The 19090-nt window shown below is 41.2% G+C and overlaps 1 protein-coding gene across 8 annotated transcripts in view; it reads right to left on the bottom strand.

Annotated features, from left to right (window-relative positions):
• Positions 1-1542: 1542 nt before the first annotated feature.
• RNF152 (ring finger protein 152) overlaps positions 1543-19090 on the bottom strand; it is a 72705-nt gene continuing 55157 nt past the window's right edge. For 7 of the 8 annotated variants that reach the window (XM_019729307.2, XM_074339878.1, XM_019729305.2 and 4 more), the window contains one exon: positions 1543-9625. In XM_019729307.2, coding sequence (XP_019584866.1) covers positions 8864-9475 — 612 coding nt within the window. In that variant the 5' untranslated portion in view covers positions 9476-9625 and the 3' untranslated portion in view covers positions 1543-8863. Of the gene's footprint in view, positions 9626-18331; positions 18504-19090 lie in introns of those variants that run through there. The other variant, XM_019729306.2, reaches the window with a different exon arrangement.

Raw genomic sequence — 19090 nt, 5'->3', positions numbered from 1 at the left:
ACAACAGTGTGAAGAAAGATGGGGAATGCAGGGAGCAGTAGGGATGTGGAATGAGAGACTGATTTCAATTACAGCTCTATCATTTTTTTGGGTCAAGTAAAATTGTGCAAAAATTTTCCCACCTGTAAAAAGCAGAAGCTCCGTCTAATTCTAGGACCAGTTCCTCTCCCCTCAGCTGCCATTTATCAGCCTTCATGCTACATTGTGTACACCAAAAATGGGCCTCTCTTCCAAGAATTATCACTGGAAACAAAAGCATTCAGAAAAAGGAAGGCTTGGCAGATAGGCAGACTTTCATTTCAAGAAATTTGGCTGAGTATTTAGAGGGGGTGTTGTATACGTAAGGACTAAATGTGAAGGTGACACGCAATGGATGCTGGGACTGGCTCCATTCACACACCCTTCGCCACCCCACTCTGGACTTTCAGCTACTCACACTCAGGCCTCCTTTGCAGAGAGGGGCCAAAATGGCAATGATCTTGGAGCTGACATAAGCTCACCCTCTCCTTTCAGCCCTATCCCAGAAGCAGAAAACCTGTGCCATCCAAATAGAATGTCATCTGAAGAAGTGGCCAAAGTGGGTTATCCCCAGATAAGACACACATGTAGGGCTCTCCCATGATGCTCTTTCCTTTGCCCTGGCTCCCATTACATCTACAGAGATGCCTCCTCCAATCTAGTCCTGGAATGGAGCAGCTAAGACCTGGAGCAGCTAAGCCATCTCTAACGGGTAGAAAAGCTCAAGCATGAGCAAGCAGCTCTCTAATAAAAGAATCCCTATCCAATCACTCCCACTTCACTTGAGACCAGGGAAATCCATACCAGAATTTCTAAAATATGCTAAATAAATTTTCACTTTCAAAAATCTGGACACCCTATTACAAAGCTTGCTTTTTGGTACAAGAAATGCATATTGAATACAGTAACCTCTCACTTTTTAAACCATGGGGACTATTTCTTTATTTCTCAGAGAGTCAGAGCGTGCCTATACTAGCACCCGTGCACATTTGATTATTAACCACTTCGTTAGAATCAGGCCACCTGCTAAACTGAATTGAAATTCCTTGAGGTGATCCAGAGTTATTGAAAGACTGGATCCTTTTATTTAAAAAAGGCTCTCCAAACCCCCGTCCCACTAATGAAAACCATTTATTGAAGGATAGCTTCTCAGACTCAGAGCCAAAGCAGGTCACACTGCCTCTCACGACACATGCATAAAGTTGTTCTATACTCAGTATGAGATGGTCCACCTGGGGCCTGACACACATGGTGTCATTTCTAAACAGTGGAGGATAAAGGTAGGGCCACCAGAAGCCACAAATACATGCTTGGGCTTCCTTGTTACAAATGAATTCTTTGGCTTCTCAGAGGAGCCACTTGAAGGTCACCTCCACTTAAAATCCTTGGCTCAGGAGCTCCTTGTTGCTTTATTATCCTAGTCTATTAAAATTCTAAGAGTAGCTGACGATGGAAAATTCCAGTCAATTTTTTTTGTTTTGTTATATCTCATGGGGTGGGGGAAATGGAAAACCAACACGTGAGTCTATTTGAAATCATTTTATGAATTTTAATCATAGCAAATGTGTTTTAACAGTAGTCATAAAATCAACATTACCACATATACAAAGGACAAGACACCAGTTTGGCATACAAAAATACCATATATTAAAATTGGGTTCATTGGAAAAACTCAGGACTTACTAAGACACCGTCTACAACAGAGAGAGCAAGCAAGAATGCTTTTAAGACATTCAGATTTATAAACAGCGGCTGGATATCCCCCTTATGAAGTCAATATTTGGCAACATTTGGACAATATTTTCTACACAGCCCAGCAGCTCACTTATCTGTAGGGCAGTTTGGCCCTTTAAAGGAAAAGTTCCTAAAATAAATAATCCACATAATTGTAAATGAAACACATCAAGGACTTGAGTTAACAGCCTCTGAGCAGCATAAATCTAGCCATTTGACTGGAACATCAGTTATCCACAGGGCCAGGGAACCCACCAATGGAACCCTAGGAATGGCAGGAACCCTGTTTAGCAGCTGCATGGCTTATGTTGGGAGTTTGTAACATCCCAAGCTGAAACCAGCCTCCCCACCTGGAACTGTCAAGTGAGGCAAACAGAAGCAAATGGTGGAAGAAAAAATATAATAAATGACAACAGCAAGGATAGAAACGGAATATTCTTGAAAGAGTCTTCCCAATAGTGTTAACCTACTCAAATCAAGATACATCCATAGGCATAGGCGTGCATTCAATGGTTAAGAGGATGTTATTGGAGTTTGTAATGATTCAGCAACCAACTCTAGAGCAGGCTCTGAAATTGCCTAGTGTGCTAACAACACAGTGGGGCCTCATGGGACCCTTTCATCAGCAAAGCACATTCCCTGTATGTCTTCAATTTAAACATCTTGAATTGAATTTGGTAGGCCATACTGGAATGACAAATTATGCTTGGCCAAGTTATTCCCAGTTGTCCTATGCTTCTTTCTCCAGCTCCTATACAATTTGTTTTGGAGCTATAATCCCATTACAGATTTCTTTCCCTTTTATGCAAGTATCTTCTCACTCTCTGAGCAGATCCACCCATCTGTTGCTATCGACCCAAAGCCACGTCTCCACCTCTCCTACACAGGATCTACTTAATAGTTGGGTTGTCCTTCAGCCAGGAATTTTATGAAACACAGTGTAAGATACCAGCTACTCCATCCTCCCATTATTTAAATAGGGATGACACATATGTCAACTTCTTCCCCTTTCAGGGTCATTTGCCTCATCTATTCCCTTCTTCTTATATCCCATGCTCCTTCACTACCATCATATCCAACATTCTACTTCTGGATTCTCAAAAAGCAAATGTCAAATTAAAAACTGAGCATACCTTTGGAAAACTCTTGCTAGAACAGCCCAATAACTCACACCTCCAGGAGACCACAGAAGACTTTCACATGGGCTACTAGCCCTACACCCTGAGGTGATGAATTTAGAGCAGTTCTAGAAGAATAGGAACAGCTATAAGGGAACAAACAAAGAAAACACATGCTGTTGCAGACTTCAAGAGACCCCTCAGTACATTGCCACAAATATTAGTGATTGTCCCTAAAAAGGTCACTATGAATAGTATCAAAAACTTTACACTAGAATAATAAAGTCTAGCTAACGAGATGAGTGTTTTCAAGCACCACTACATCATAAATGAAATATACATAGTGGGTTACCCCAGGCAGTGAATCCTGAAAAAAAAAAATCATTGGCCTGACTGTGCAAGGAAACTTGAGCAGAAAAATCAGAGCCATATTGTAAGAGTTCAGGAATAACGGTGATCGACCATGACCACTTAAGCAGAGTCAAACAATAAGCCATTTCAAAGACAAAAATTAAATGCCCCACCCACCTATGTTCTTCAACCATCAATGGCTTTCCAATAAAATGCATGCCAACCCACCTCTTCATATATTTGAAAAGTCTCAAGAGTTTCGTTATATGGATATTCCCCAAATTGGTTGGTTGGACACAATGTATGCAGCCTATAGAATTTGTTAAGGTCTTAACATCTAAATTCAACATTATATAACCCACAAATTGGAAAATGTGTAACAACATTTTTATTTGATATTTAACCCCTATTACTGATAAATTATATATATATATATATGATATATATATAGGTATATATATATATATATATATATATATATATATATATATATATATTCAGAAAAATGAATGGCTTGAATTTCCACTTATTTTTAAGAAGTGTTTCATGTTTAACAAAATTCAGCAACTAACCATCACTTTTGAAATAGACTATTTTCAAAAGTTATTGAATTATCTTGACTATCTCATTCTTTTTTGGAGTTTGTTTTGGTAAGGATTATTTTGTGAATGATATTTTACTGAGAATGATGGAAATGACTAGGAACAGCTTCTTTCTTCTAGGTCACGGATGATAGATCAACTGACTGATTACATATCTTGTGTGGAAACAAAATGCTGACTGGTTAGCAGCATCATTTTTCTCAGAGAAGATAGAAATTCAAACCTTTTGCATATCACTCCTCTCATACTGATAAACTTTGGACTTCTAACTTCCTTGTAAGTCCAAAGAAAAACTACTATTTTGGCAAAAAAAGTTTTTTTTTTTTTAATTTTTAAAGACAAGCTGAAAAGAACAGTCAGTACCCATCCATGAGTTTTAGGAGGGGGAAAAATAAACTCAATTCTGCTAAATTGAAGCAAATGTATTTGGCTTACATTACATTTAGAAACAATGGGAAGCAGACTAACCAATTTTGACACAGTATGGGTTTTCAAATAAAGCTATGGCAACTCTTTAAACCAAAATCTAGACGGGAATAAATACTGTACTATCAGGAAGAGTCTGATCTTTCCATGAATATATATATATGTACATGTAAAATCATATATATATGTAAAATCAAACTGAATTTTCAGCTACTCTTTACTCACTTACAGAGCAATTTTAGTAACTTTAACAACCCTCAAGTCTTTGAATTCCATGGGCAATGTTTTTTAATGTTAAAAAAAAATGCCTTTGTGCCAGTCTGCAAATTTCAATTCTTTCAGTGATAATGAAAAATTTTAAAAACCGAACAAGACTAAAACAATGTCAAATCTCACCCTAAAAATAGTACCTATGTTTTAGTCTGGCAAATGAAAAATGATGCCTACACCAAACACAATGACAAGCTGGCAGACTTCAAGGGCAAACAAAAACACTGTCTAAGAACATTGCAAAACACACTTGCTCTTATACTTCACACCTTCCTAATGCAGCAATGAAGTCTGGGTAAGATGTTGGAAGTGAAGAGGGATTTCATTAGGCTTTTTTTTTTTTTTCTGGCCTAAGACCGCAAGACAGACCCTAAACACATTTTCACAGCACAGGTCATGCATAGCTTGCAAGTCAAACGTTTTACAGCTACTGTCTAACTATTATTTTTGGACAACACATTCACATGCAGCTAATGATCCCAGAAAAGGGGCTTCATAAAGCACTCCTACAGCTTCACTGATCATTCCTTGGCCCAAAGTGTGTAAGCAGTAATCCCAAAGGGCAATAAATAAATTTTTACTGACATACTTGAGATCACATACTTTTTAAACCCAGAAACGATTATTTTTTTTTGTTTTCTGGGTTTTTTCTTTTAGCCAACTGCATGTTACTAAACCACAAACTGTCTTCTTACAGTTTGATGCTACATCCCATTGAACAACCATCCAGAACTGTGTGGTCCAATATGGTAGCCACTAGCCATGTGAGTAACTAAATTTAAATAACTTCAAATAATAAAATACAAAATCCAATTCCTCAGTCGAACTAGCGCCATTAGCCAAGGTGGCCAATGGCTACTGTATTGGACCACATAGGTTATAGAATATTTCCATCATCACAGAAAGTTCCGTTGAACAGTGGCCAAGCTAGAAGATCCCAAGGGCTGCATCAGCACACGGTTTAACCTTCATGGGACCCACTCTTCAGTCATGTACAAGATTAAACTTAATTATATTCTTAAACAAAATACCTTAAAGCTTTCTGATCATAAAGTGTGACTGGAACTGAGAACTGATTTGCCTTTTCATTACCACTTGTGCCCCAGGTCATTATACAAAAATTTTCCAAAGACAATGCTTTCTGACAGCATACTTGGCTCTACTTAACATATTAAGCATTCTCTTGCTTATGTCAAGATCATTAATAAAGATGAAAATTCATGCTTATAGTTTACTATTTACACAACACTCATTGTCCTTTACATAAGGGGGCGGGGGGAGTCGGGGAAACAAATGGTTTGCAATTTCAAAAATTCAAATTACATGGTTTTCTTTAAAAGTCTATATTCATCCTTAAATCAACCCTCCTTTCATTTCCCAGAGGTAGACGCTAACTAAAATGAATACGTAAATCTACCAAAGAAAAATACCCAAAACTTTAAAGCAAGAGTTGAGTTAGTAAAGGGTATTCATCTACCCTGAAAAAGACCATAGCCCAATGGAGGTGTCTACAGGCCTCGGAGGGAGCAGGAGGAAACTGCAGTGCGAAGTCCTTGCCTCCCTTTTGCTGAATGACAAGCTGCCATGCACCTCTGTGGGCCTCAGGGGACTCGTCTACAAAATGAAACTACCAGAGGTTGCTTTCAGCTCTAACTTTCTGTGCTTTCAGTTGGGATTTTTTCATTGATGTGCAACTGTGAATTCTGGCCAGTTGTTATCACTGGACTTTTGTCACATGGGGTAGGTGAGTTGCTAGTGTTATGGGTTAATGCCAGAAGAGACCAGAGCAATGGGATGCAGATAACATTAAAACATCATTAAGTCTATACAAATTCTATTAGGCAGGATGAGACCTCTCTCTCTCTCTCTCTCTCTCACACACACACACACACACACAATGCACACTAACAAACAGCTACACAAGGAACTGCAGGCAGAATTCACATAAATAATGTTTCTTATGTCAGTAAGACTCACACAAAGAACTCTGATTTTCATTATTGTTACCTTACATTGTAAAGTCAAGAGTCTAGCATAGAGCTGATTAATTTTGCACTGCTGAATTGCAGCTCCAGCATGGAATTGTTTTCAAGTACAAGTTACGTGGACTTTTTACACTATGGTTTTGCACGAAGAAACACAGGGCACTGTGCTGTCACACACATTAGTGTCTGTGTATAACCTACTTAACAAAGAATTCTATCACATACTATACTACATAGCCAGTCATTTCATACTGTACATGAACAATATAGGTATCATTTACAAAATTAATTTGAACATGGCATGTACGTGAGATGTATTCTTAATGCTATATTTCTGTCGGGTATTTTTTTTTTTTCTTACAAGAGAAATAGAAATTAGGTCAGACATGTGTTACGGCAACCTGGTTGAGTCTGAGAAATTGACACTAACCCAACAGTATATTATGTTATGTAACAGAGGATAGCATTCAGCTAATATGATACCTAAATTATTAATACCAAATAAATCCTAGATTTGTTGTATAATGCCCAATAGCTTACACAACAAAATGGCATTTTAATCTAATTTCTAGTTTGAGCTTTCAAATACATTTCCTAAAGGTCTTGTGAAAAAATTAAAAAACCCAAGTTCATATTTTTATATTGAATCCTCACACCAATGAACAGTGTTACCTTTGGATTCTAGTCATTATAATGTCATTTTATCTCATATAATTTCCATCACTTTAATGTGCATATTTTGTGTGCTTGAAGGTAATAGTTAGCATATAAGTAAATTAAATTATCTCCATCTTACAGGGTTATTTTGAGCCTTGCTTTTTGGAACCAGTCACTGCTTATCTTTCTCTCCCCTATTTTCATGGATTCAATGGAACATAAATAGATATATTTATGAGTGGGGTCCTTGTCACATACCACTTATTTCATGACATAAATTAGAAAATAACTGTAAAGCTCGCAGCTATTTCTGAATGCACACACATCCAGGCATAGAAATTTATCACTGAATACTAGCAGATCTTTCTTCATGCATATCTACAATTATGCATTTAAGAATATTTGATAATTTAGGAGTAACTGGTCCACTTAAACTGGGAATGTAAGCCATTGGTTTACCTTTCCACTTTCCTCAATAAAAGCATGTTTCAAAATACAAGACATATTCTTCGTTATACAACAAGAGGAAACTGGATTGCTGAATGATTTAACTCTCGTGGAACAATATGTTTCAAAAAATAATCATAGACTGTCTATTAAAATGCCAGCCCGGGTTTGTCATCAGTGAAAAATACTCATGGTGATTACAATACCCCAAAATTGGGAGAAAAGACCAAATCTTCTGTTATTCTCCATTTGTGCCTCACAGAATACAGGACTTGAATACACAGTAAAAGAGCAAGTGTTGGAAGTGATGAGTATGTGACATCTTAGTGGGTCCTGATGCCTAGGATGTCACCACCATTTCAGACCCTGGACCCATTCATGTCCCCAAAGTCTTACCCCCAGGATTCTTCTAAAACATTCAAAACCTGAGGTAAATCAAATTACACACGCACACATGTGCGTGCACGCACACACACGAATACACAATATTTACATTTAAAATTCTTATTTTGTGAGATGGCTTGAAAATTGGCATAGTTTTCCTGTGGGATCAGGCGCTTCTCATTATCACTGCTCATTGCCCCCTGTTGGGCTTTCATTTAATAAACACATATCGAGCTCTAATTACAAGGGAAGAAAAATGAAGGTACATGACAAAAACACAACACATTGGAAACATTCAAATGTTTTCTTCAAAAATGACTGTCTGCTTCACTTACTTTAATTTGGGTGCCATTCCAAAAGTGGAAAAAGCCTTAGCAACTAAATGAAGACGGGTTTCATTCTTAAAAAAGGAAAGAAACCAGCACTGCATGTCATCGCTGAATTTGTACACGGATTTCTCAGGTTTAATTCTACTTGTCTACATAGCATCTTTGTTTTAATCTACCACATTTAGAGATCACATTGTATGCACTTGCACAGTTTAACGTCTAAGTACTTTAATGTCTATCTCCTAACATGATTCTGAAAAATCATAAATTACAGTCCATTGAATAAACGGCTATGAGGATGCATGCAATCGTCTTCGAAGCTGCTGCCATCAGTACTCAGAGCGATCCGCCTGGTACCTTGTTGAGACCTCCCATTCCGCCCTTCATGTTTGTCTTGGGTCCATCAAGGGGCAGCCCAGAGGCCAGCGCTCAGCACCAAACGATCAGCATCAGCGTCGCCCCCATCTTCTCACCTCCATCCCATCACCAACACCTGCTCGGCCCCTACGTGGCACCCACAAGAGCCTTCCCCGCCGCCCTCTTCAGCCACAGGATATCACAGTGAAGCGCTTCGAAATGCAAGACATGTTGTGGAGCACGATGCCCAGAAGGAAGACCAGGACACAGGCCACCAGGATCACAGTGCACACGCCCGACCAGGTGGAGCTTTTCACCACGCCCCGCCTGTCTGGCTCCTCCTCCACCGCCTCCGGGGGAGCCCCGCCCTGCAGGGGTTGCTGCTCGGCGGGGATGGTCACCACGGTGACAGGCTTCTGCTGGCTCCCGGGCAGCAGGCGGCAGCCCATGTCTCCCGGCAGCAGTGCTCGCTCCTTGGAGATGGGCAGGGGCAGCATGTAGCACCCATTGCTGGGAAGTTTGATGAAGACGGGGGTGTGCTCAGAGGCATGCGGGATGGCGATGACGGCAAGGACCTCGGGGTCGTCGGGGAGCTGTGACACGGAGAAGCCTGGGGGCAGCTTGGTGATGCCCCGGCACCAAGGGCACCTCACGTCCTTCTGGCTCGTCCTCATCTGCTGAAGGCACACCGAGCAGCAGGTGTGTTTGCAATCCAGCAACTTGGGCCTTCGCCGGGGGCTGTAATAATTGAAACAGATCTGACATTCCATCAAAGAATCTTGGGAGAGCGTCTCCATCGTGGTCTGGGAGCAGGGAAGTCAAGGCCCAGGGAAAGAAGCTCGTTCTCAGAGTCCACTACTCTGGCACCTTCCTTCTTTGAGTCTTTCCAAAGCCGTGAGGTGATCGGAGAGCTCACAGGCGTCTAGCACACTCAGGTGTATTCATTTCTGAAGGAGACAAAAAAATGCACACAAAATTAGTTACTTCAAACAAGCTGAGATGTCAACATAGCCGATGGATTTATGCCACTGCTCAGAAGTCTTGACACTGGGTCAAAAGTGTAAAAATTTCCCACTCGTGAGACTGTAGAATTCCCGTAATGTCCAAAGGCAGGTGAATGACTTGTCTCAAATAGCTTGTCATGGCGAATACTTTGCTCATTTCTAAAAAAACGAATATCTCTGTGAGGATACACAGTGCCCCTATATTTCGTAAAGGGGAAGTCTGTTGTTTCTGTTTTGTGCATTTCAGTGGACCTGGATTATTCTTCTTCTAAATACACCGGAGAAATGATCTAAATACACCGGAGAAATTATCTTGCTTCCAATAAGTCTGTAGCACTTTTAAAAGAAAATGTCTTTCCTTCAATCTTCCGAACTTCTTTTGCCGACTCTACTTACCCTCCTATAAGCATTCATTGCCAGATGCCCGTGGCTTTACAATCTAGGTACTTCATGTAACTAGTTCGCTCATTTTATATGGGTCAGGACTGTTCCTCTCCCATAGGTCATGAGAATGACGCCACCAAAAAAGCATACACAGGCATCCGTTATCTTTTCCACCTAATCATGTGAGCCGAGGTAATTCTTGTCAATTGGTTTTAAGAAACAAAAATGAAACAACAACAAAACCACCAGCAGCAATGAACCTTCAGACAGTCAGGCTCACAGAGGCACACAGGATCGTGAATATTCTTCAGGCAGTTCTTTTAATTTCATTACTATTTAGGCTTGCACCAAGTAACATCACCACAAGCAAAGACTATGAATTAACTGGTCCTAACCAACTCCTATACAGTGAAGGGTTGTGAGAGAAGACTGGCAGCAGCCTTCACCACAAAACAAACAAACAAAGAAACAAACAACAAACAAACAACCGAAAAACAGGAATAGTGTTAGCCTCCTGGTATTGACAGGAGGCAGAGAAACTTAATTCAACTTAACTGGGGACCTCCTAGAGCTCCAGTCGTGTTTCAATAAAAGCTGCCCAACTCTGTTTCCTATCGAAAGCACCCAAATGATGTGTACTTGGATGGAGCCATGATAACGCTGAGAAGAACTATTCAGCCACTATTGTAGAAATAATTGCTAGTCCTAGAAACTCACCTATACCCAGAGGCAGGAGCTAACAACATAGAAAAGCTCCTTCACATTTTTCTTAAAAGGCGAACCCTCTTTTTCTTTCTAATTTCCTTTGTGAAACTAAAAATGCACCCCTCCCCAATGATATATGATTTGTTAAAGTCAAAATTAAGAATGCAGAAAAAGTTTAAAATAAAAAATAATAATCAGTGATAAAAATTAATGACGATCAAAAGAGCAACATATTTTTTAAAAATTTTAGCTGTAGTAAGAGCCCCTAAATTCAATTATTGAAAGTAAAATATAGTAACATAGCATTCAGAAAGCTCATAGCATAATCAACTATTTATCTATCCACTTGTTCAAGAAATATTTATTGAATAATCGAAATTTGCTATGAGTAGAACTTAAATGTTCTCATAAAAAAGATAAATAAGCGAGGTAATGGATGTGTTCGTCAGCGAGGTGGTAGGGAATCATTTCACAATTTACAGATCGATCAAATCACCACGACATACACTTTAAACAATCTTACAATTTTATTTGTCAATTATACCTCAATAAAACTGAAAAAAATGAAAATAATAAAAGGAATATCTATTGAGTATCTATCATGCACGACGCTAACTCCTGCAGGATATAAAGATGAATCAGATCCAAATCCTACTCATAAGCAATTGAAAGTTAGGTAAGAATGAGTAAATATATTTTCTCTTCCATTCGTTTGTTCATTCATTTTCATTGAATAGTTACCATGTGTCAAGCCTTGTGGTATGTGTTTTTATCCCTCGTAACAAAGACCTTGTCACTGCCCATAAGAAACTCCCAGCTGAAGTAAATAGTGGAGGGACTTAAACAGCTATTATATAAATACGAAGCCATACAAGAGCTGGAGGAATCAGGACAGCTCAGTGACAAGCCTGGATTATGGGGGAGGATTTAGACATGTAAAATCAGAGGGCAGGTTATTTTCAGGTCAGAAATCAGCATGAGCAAAGGTAAGGAAGTGAGCAATTACAGAATTATTTCTATGGTCTAGCTGTGACACTGGCTAGAGGATTTTTTCTAATCCAAGAGTAATTTAGAGATGCCTTCTCTAAAGTTTTATAGCTTTAGCTCTTACATTTAGGTTTTGGATACAGATGCCTTCTACAAAGTTCTCACAGAACCTGCCAGCACCTTCCCACAGGCCCAGCCAGGGGTGGGGGGAGAGGACCTCCTACAGGAAGTGGGGAAATGAGCATAGCCAGACACAGGCTGTGGGCCAGAGACCACAGACCACAGACAGCCTTGAGTGCCAGGCCACAGATATGGGATGTTCTACTGGGCAATGGTGCCAGTTCTCTACTCCTGAGAGTATGGGAGTGATTCATCAGGTAGCTCTATTCAGGAGAGATTCCAAAGGCCTGCTGGGAAGCTATTATAATATTAGACAAGAGTGATGAGTAGCTGAAGCAAATAGTGGCAATTAGCTTGAAGAGATACAAACTATGGAAAGGTCTTCCAGAAGTCCAGTGGGATCTGGCTGAGTGCTCTAATGAGGCTGTGAGAGGGAAGACGAGGAAGACAATGAGTTCTACTTTGGCTATCTTGTATGTGAGGTGCTTGGAGACAGAAGAAACACGTTACTCAGGGAGACATGAGAGAGTCAAAAAGAAGCTGAAAACGGGTTGCCATTGCAGAGAAAAGTCAGGACTGGACCCAAGAGATCTAGGGACCATCCACAGCGAAGAGATATCAGTCAGAAACAGTCAAAACAGAAAAGAGAGACACTTAGGGAACACTCGTATTTAAGCCCCATGGAAAGGAAGAAGGGGGCAGAGTGGGAGGAAACCAGCGACATGTCCCAGGCAAGCGACTTCTGAGCAGCATAAGGTTGTGGGGGTGAATGCCGAGGAAAGACCTCAGGGTTAGGGGACCAGGAGGTGGCTCGTATTGTTGAGTGGTTTCAGCAGGTGTGATGGAGACTGGAGGGGGGCTAGAATGTAAGAGCCCCCTCACGATGAGAGCCCCCGTGAGGCAGTGTAACATAGAGCAGGACAACAGGAACTCAGAGGGAGGCAAATCAAGAAATGCTTTCAATGCCTTTTATTTTCAGATTAGAGAAATCTGAGTGACAAGGGGCAGAGGAGGCAGGCTAGGGAGCTCAGAGACAGGTGGTCTGGCCTCTGCTGTCCAGCACAGTGACCACCATCCACAGGTGCAAGCGAAGGTCGTGTGTGGAGCTTAGAAGTGGGAAAGAGCGTGGACCGCTGCAGTGGTGAACATGGAATGGAAGAGCAATCCCAACGGTGCTAGCGACGAGGGTAGAATTCTTCTAATATTATAATGAAGGTACTGACTTTATTTTTGCATGTTGGTTTATTTCTTAAAAGAAAACACAGGGTTTGCTGTGGAATATTGGCAAATTCTCTTATCTATCCTTATGTTCAAGCTGCTTGACAGAGGCTGGGCCATGATCTTAGAGTCTGTAGCAAGATGGGAATGTGCCTGGGCGGGAAGGATTGATCACTTTGAGCTCCAATGGCAGAAACGACAAAATTGGGGATTTCCTCCAGGTTCATGAATTGGGAGAGAACTTTCCTCAACAATGGCACTCAGGATAACAACCTTCAAACTAAATGCAGTTGAAAAACAAAAAATGTTTTGTGACACCAATATAAAAACTGTGACCGTGACCACTGATTTATTTCTTAACCTTTCTTCTTTCCATATTATTTTCCTTCTTTCCAAAAAAAAAAGCAGCTTTGCAAAATGGGAAGAATGAAGGTTTTGGCCTCAAAGACTCTTGAGTCACATCCTTGCTCTCTCACTACCGGCTGTGACACTGGCACAAGTCAGACCTCCTTGGAGCCTGCTCCCTCCCTGGCCAAGCCTGCTTTCCTTTTAAATTTAATGATGGAGTTGTGGTTGAAGGTCACGTGAGTTCAGGGTTCACATACTGTCAGGTAGTGAAGGACTCGGTGCCAGTTCTCTGCTCCTCCCCTCGCCCCACACTGTGGTGTGTGCTCTGCCCACAGGCACTTCCAGGCTCTCAAAGAACCGCCATTTTGAACAGCGTGGGAGGGTGCACGTGTTCTCCGTAGCCCTGCCCCATGACATGCCAACACCATCATTTTTCAAGAAAAACAACATGCAATTTTATTCACGAATTTATGTTCCAAGTAATGTTCATTTAATTGCTGCTGAGCTCCCTTTTAAACATTAGATTATACTACTCAGTTTCCAGCTCCATCCAAGTAAGCTCTAGGCCTTACAATCCAGGGGAACACAAAATGAACAGCAGAATGCTAAAACAGTTCCTATTTTCCGAGCTCAGCCACTCGAGCTATTGTGACAGCAGCCTCTCCGACTTATACGCCGATTTGTTCTATATTAAGCCAGCCTGTACTGCATTCCAGTTTACTTTCTGGAGCATAACTAGTAATGATGACGACTAGTTAAGTAAAGAGAAGACAATTTATGTGGCTATAGACCAAAGCTAATGATGAATCATTCTTTCTCCCTTTCGTCATCAACTCAAAAGATGTGCGTCAATGCTAGAAGAAAGGGAATGGAAGCAAGGCCCACATTAGGTGGAAAAGAAAGTCAGAATCCCTGGTCAAATAAATGCACAAGCACACACTGGCAACTGCTTTAGGCACCTGTGTGTTGGCAGGACGTGATGCTCAAATGAAATACTTATTAAATTTCAAAGGAAAGAGTACCTTGCTGGAATGCATAAGAACAAGCATATACTGAAGTACATTGGAACAATTTTTAACTGTCACTACAATTTATTTTGAAAGAACCTAAAGCAAAGATCAAAGAGAAAGACCACAGAAAAGAGGCACAGTGGCTAAGGGAGGGCATTCTCAAAATAATTATGGCTTACAGGATAAAATTTATACGTTCAAACACATCTTCCTAAAATGGTACTTAGTTTCATATATAACATCAATTACACAATCTGCAGATAAAAGGCCTTGAATAATCATTGAAAGTGATACTAACGCATGTCTTGGTTTTAAAATACTTTAAAAAATGGACTGAGATTCATGTATATGAGGGAAGCGTGATTGTGGGGGAAAACTGTCAAAACCCAAAGGGGTGTGTGTTTTGCTGCTGTTTGGGGGCAGTGAATATTTGGTACTTTATAACATTGCTATATCTTCACAAAATAAAATTTATTTTTTTAAACTATATCATTTTAAGCATTTTTATAAAAGGTGCGGGTATGATAAAGTACTCTCCTGACTTTAGTGAGTGGTAAAATCACAAAGGGCGCCAACACTGAATTTTTATAACCCCAGTTGCTTTTAAAAGTCCAGGCATGAGGATAAAAAAGCCAACGAAATAAATAATCCAGATAGTTTTACTCTTAAGACTCTTCAGACTCGTCATATATCCTCATTTAGATTTGCGACAGTGGCATTCGTTATGGAGCCTCCCCTCAGAACTGCTGCAAGAACGGATATTGATTACATCTATAATTATATCTGGTTGACCTTGAATTGGTCCATTTGACGGTCTATGTGAGGATCTTAAATTTAATGGTTGTGTTGAGAAAAATCTCAAAGTCAGAGATTAAACTAGACACTGTACTGCATTGCTTATTCTACTGAAATAGCATGTCTTTCTGATGTAGTCCATTTACTTAATTCTTCGAGAAAATGTAAATATCGGAAATGGGATTCAACAGCATAAGTACAATTCCATTTAATTTGGTATTTCAGCTGGCAAGACCACTTAGTTATATTGGATCTTACCAAACACTTCAATTAGTGGCAAGAATGGGAACGGCCTGGCGGTGACAGATGTCACAGACTTGGTCCCCTGGTACAAAGAGCAATCCTTTCAGGACACACCTGCCTAATACACGTAGAGTTCAATTGATGTAATTACTGCCTTTCTTTTCATGGAAAAGGCAGTAGATTCCAGGACTCTGACAAATCTCAAATGAGAATTTCATTAGCCCAACCTCTGCTATTGGCACTGATTCCTCCAATGGGCACCCTGGTTTGCTGTATTTGATGGTGCAAAGAATCTGGAAAGTGAAAACGGTCACTTAAAAGTCTTGGGTGACCTAAGGGGATGGAGCAGGGGGTGGTGACAGTGCTGGAGGCAGACTGGCCCCGGTAGCTGAGGCAGGTAGGGTGGGACAGAAAGATCAACGGGTTAAACAGGCAGAGCAGCAGATCAGGTAGGATGCCACGGTCAGCCCAGGGCCTTGCCACCCTACCGAAGGTCTGGCCCTGCCAGCACTGCCCGCTGGGCCAACCACGGGCCCCATGGACCTGATCACAGTGTAGGTGCCATCCCTGTCTGCACATGCCCATCCTGGTGCTGCAGGAACCCAAGTCAGCAAACAGCTGAAACTGAACCATGGTCTCCAGGAGCATTTCATTTACACAAAAGCATTTAAGTTACGAAAAAAGATATATGGACTCTAAAGAAAAAAATAAATGAATGAACTAATCAGAAACAGTCTCAGAGACATAGAGGAAAAACTAAGGGTTGCTAGATGGGACGGGGGATAAGGGGGAAGGTGAGGGGATTAGAAAGTACAATCGGTAACCACAAGATTGCCACGGGGATACAAAAGTCAATTTGGGGAATGTAATCAATAATGTTGTAAAGATTTTGTAGGGTATCCTATGGACACTTGTCTCATTAGGGAGACCACCTCAGGGATGATGTAGATGCCTGATCACTGCACTGTACACCTGAAGCTGAAGCTGAACAATAATGAATGTCAACTACAATTTTATATATATATTTACAAGAAGCGGAGTACAGCATTAGGAATAGAGACAGTGGAAACGTAATGGCTGTGTGCGATGTCAGAGGGCTAGTAGATGGGGGGAGGGGGGTTAGCACTGTGTGAGGGATATAAACGATAAATGTCTAACTATTACATTGTTTTGTGCACCTGAAACTAATTTAAAAAATGTTAAAAAAAAAAAGATAAAGGAATTTGACCCACCCACAGTATAGTGATACATATTTAAAATCAAAGTATATTGGAATCAAGACATTTTAAGGAATTAAAGGCAAATTTCAGTATTGCCATGTGTGATAATAACTACTGGTTTTTGTTGGTTGGTTTGTTTTAATATCTATCAGATAATTATTTATATTAGGAATCAGGAGGTAAGGATTTTAGCTTTAATTCTGCCCTTAAGTAGATGGGTTACCTTAAGCAAATCACCGCTCCACAAATTTCAGTGTCCTCACCTGCGAAGACACTGGACTAAATGATCCCCTAGAGTATCTTCTGGTAAAAATAATTCTACAACCTAAGTAATTGCTAGACACTCCTGGGTTTTTGACAGCAAGACAGAGCTGTCAAGCTGTTTGTTCTATGCTTATTATACCTGACAGGCAATTTGTAAATATTATCTGCTAATGCTCTCATAAGAACGCACATTCACATGAGATAGTAGGCGTCTAAATAAATGGGAGGCAGCTTACGCTACAAGTTTCTTCCTTATGCCTTTGGTCTAATGAATGAGTCTAACTAGAGCTAACACCGTAACAAATGCCACAACATTGTAGTAACATCAAAAGAATAACTATTTGATGTATAATCAGTAATCTTCTCAGATCAAGTAAGATATCCCTATAACCTAAACGTGCTACCAGGTGAAGGTGGTTCCAACTCTTCTTTGAAAAGAAGCCGGCATGGCTGTCCCGCTCATGCAGAGGCCAAGGTTCACACAGGCATTAATCACACACACTGCCTCAGCTTGTCTCGCTCTGATCACCCAGTGACGGTGAAGAAAAAGTTGCGGAGACTCACAAAAGCAGCGAAGGGATAAATATAAAAGACTGTCAGGGGATCCCCAGGCTCCCTGGAGAGAAGGGGTGATAAAAGATGCCATCAGACAGACAGGTAGGCAGAGCAAATGATCAGTTACCCCAACTCCTAGAATTCTGAGTAGAGCTGAAGGAACTGACAAGTCAGGCACATAAGTAAAGCCAAAGAAATGGAAAACAAACCAAAATCCGAAGTCGTCCCAATGGTTGGACATCTACTAATGCAAAATATGTAGTGGGAGGACAACACAAATTACTGTGAACCCACCGTGTGCCGAGCATGGGCCAAGGCACTGGGGACACCGTGCCAAACAAGTTTCTGACCTCAAGGGGCTTGGATGTGCAACCTGCAGGAAGAGCCATGTAAAGAGCCACTGGAAGGAGGAAGGGGAGACAGGGAACCGAAAGGAGACTCTTCCTCTAGTGATCATATATTTTCAATTGATCACACACAGGGCTTAGAACCACTAAGCAAAGCACTATCATTATTTGCTAGAGCTGGAAAGGGTATTGGAACGCAAGGAACCCGCAAGCTGGTCCCAGAGACCCTGGAGCGCAAGAAAAGTCAGAGGGAAGGACACCAAAATTTCCTTTATTTGATTAAGCATCACATCTGACCAATGTTGGCACCATCCTAGGCAGCAAAATGGGCTCTGACCCTCTCTCATGGGGGGGTGTCATGCGGGGTCTCTGGTCCCACTCCCCACATCAGAACACAGGATATGGCGAGGCCAAAAAGGAACACCCACAGAGCCACAGATAGAGGAGTCATACCACTGTATTCTCGCTGGCGGCTGGGTTGGCAACACAGGGAGCAAACATCTGCCAGTACCCCAACAAGGGGTCTTCTTGGCCAGTCTCGCTGGCGGCTGGGTGAGACACAGCAAGTAGGATCCACACGATCCGCAATCTGCCGTCTACTTTTCTGCCTGCCAACCAACCCCTGCTAACTGCAATCCCCCGTTCTAACTGCAATCTGCCGTGGCTAGCATAGCCACGGCAGTTACATTAGTGGTTAATGGCTAACAGGTTACAGCTGATGGCCAACTAGTCACAGCTGACGGCCATCTACTACCCGAGCCAGCACCTTTCCATGAGAAGCCGAGAGCCTGGAACCTGCTCTCTGGGACTCTGTACCCACACCTTCAAAAGATACAGAAGTTTAAGGTGGTATCTCAAGGCCATCTAAAGACAGTCCAATGCCAGAAATGCACAATAAGTCATTGTTGTGGAGAAAGGTTTGGGCACTTGGGTTGTGCATTAAGGACTGAGACCCTGGTAGGCGAGCTTCCTGGACAGGAAACGCCTCTCTACTGCGGTCCCCACTACCCTGCTTGTCATGTGCAGGGCACAGAGGACTACTGAAAGCCCCAGACAAACTTCCAAGGTAAATATTTGCATTTTCATAACAAGAACCATGCATGTGCAGTCCCCACTCCTATCTTTTTACCCAACCACAAATTCTAGCACAAAGTGAAAACCTTAAGGAGATTTGTTTTTAAATGTTTTCTTGCTACATTTTATCTACATCAA

The sequence above is a fragment of the Rhinolophus sinicus genome, linkage group LG09, assembly GCF_036562045.2.
Source record: "Rhinolophus sinicus isolate RSC01 linkage group LG09, ASM3656204v1, whole genome shotgun sequence".
In the NCBI taxonomy this organism is placed as follows: Eukaryota; Metazoa; Chordata; class Mammalia; order Chiroptera; family Rhinolophidae; genus Rhinolophus; species Rhinolophus sinicus.
This window is presented reverse-complemented; position numbering and strand designations above follow the sequence as displayed.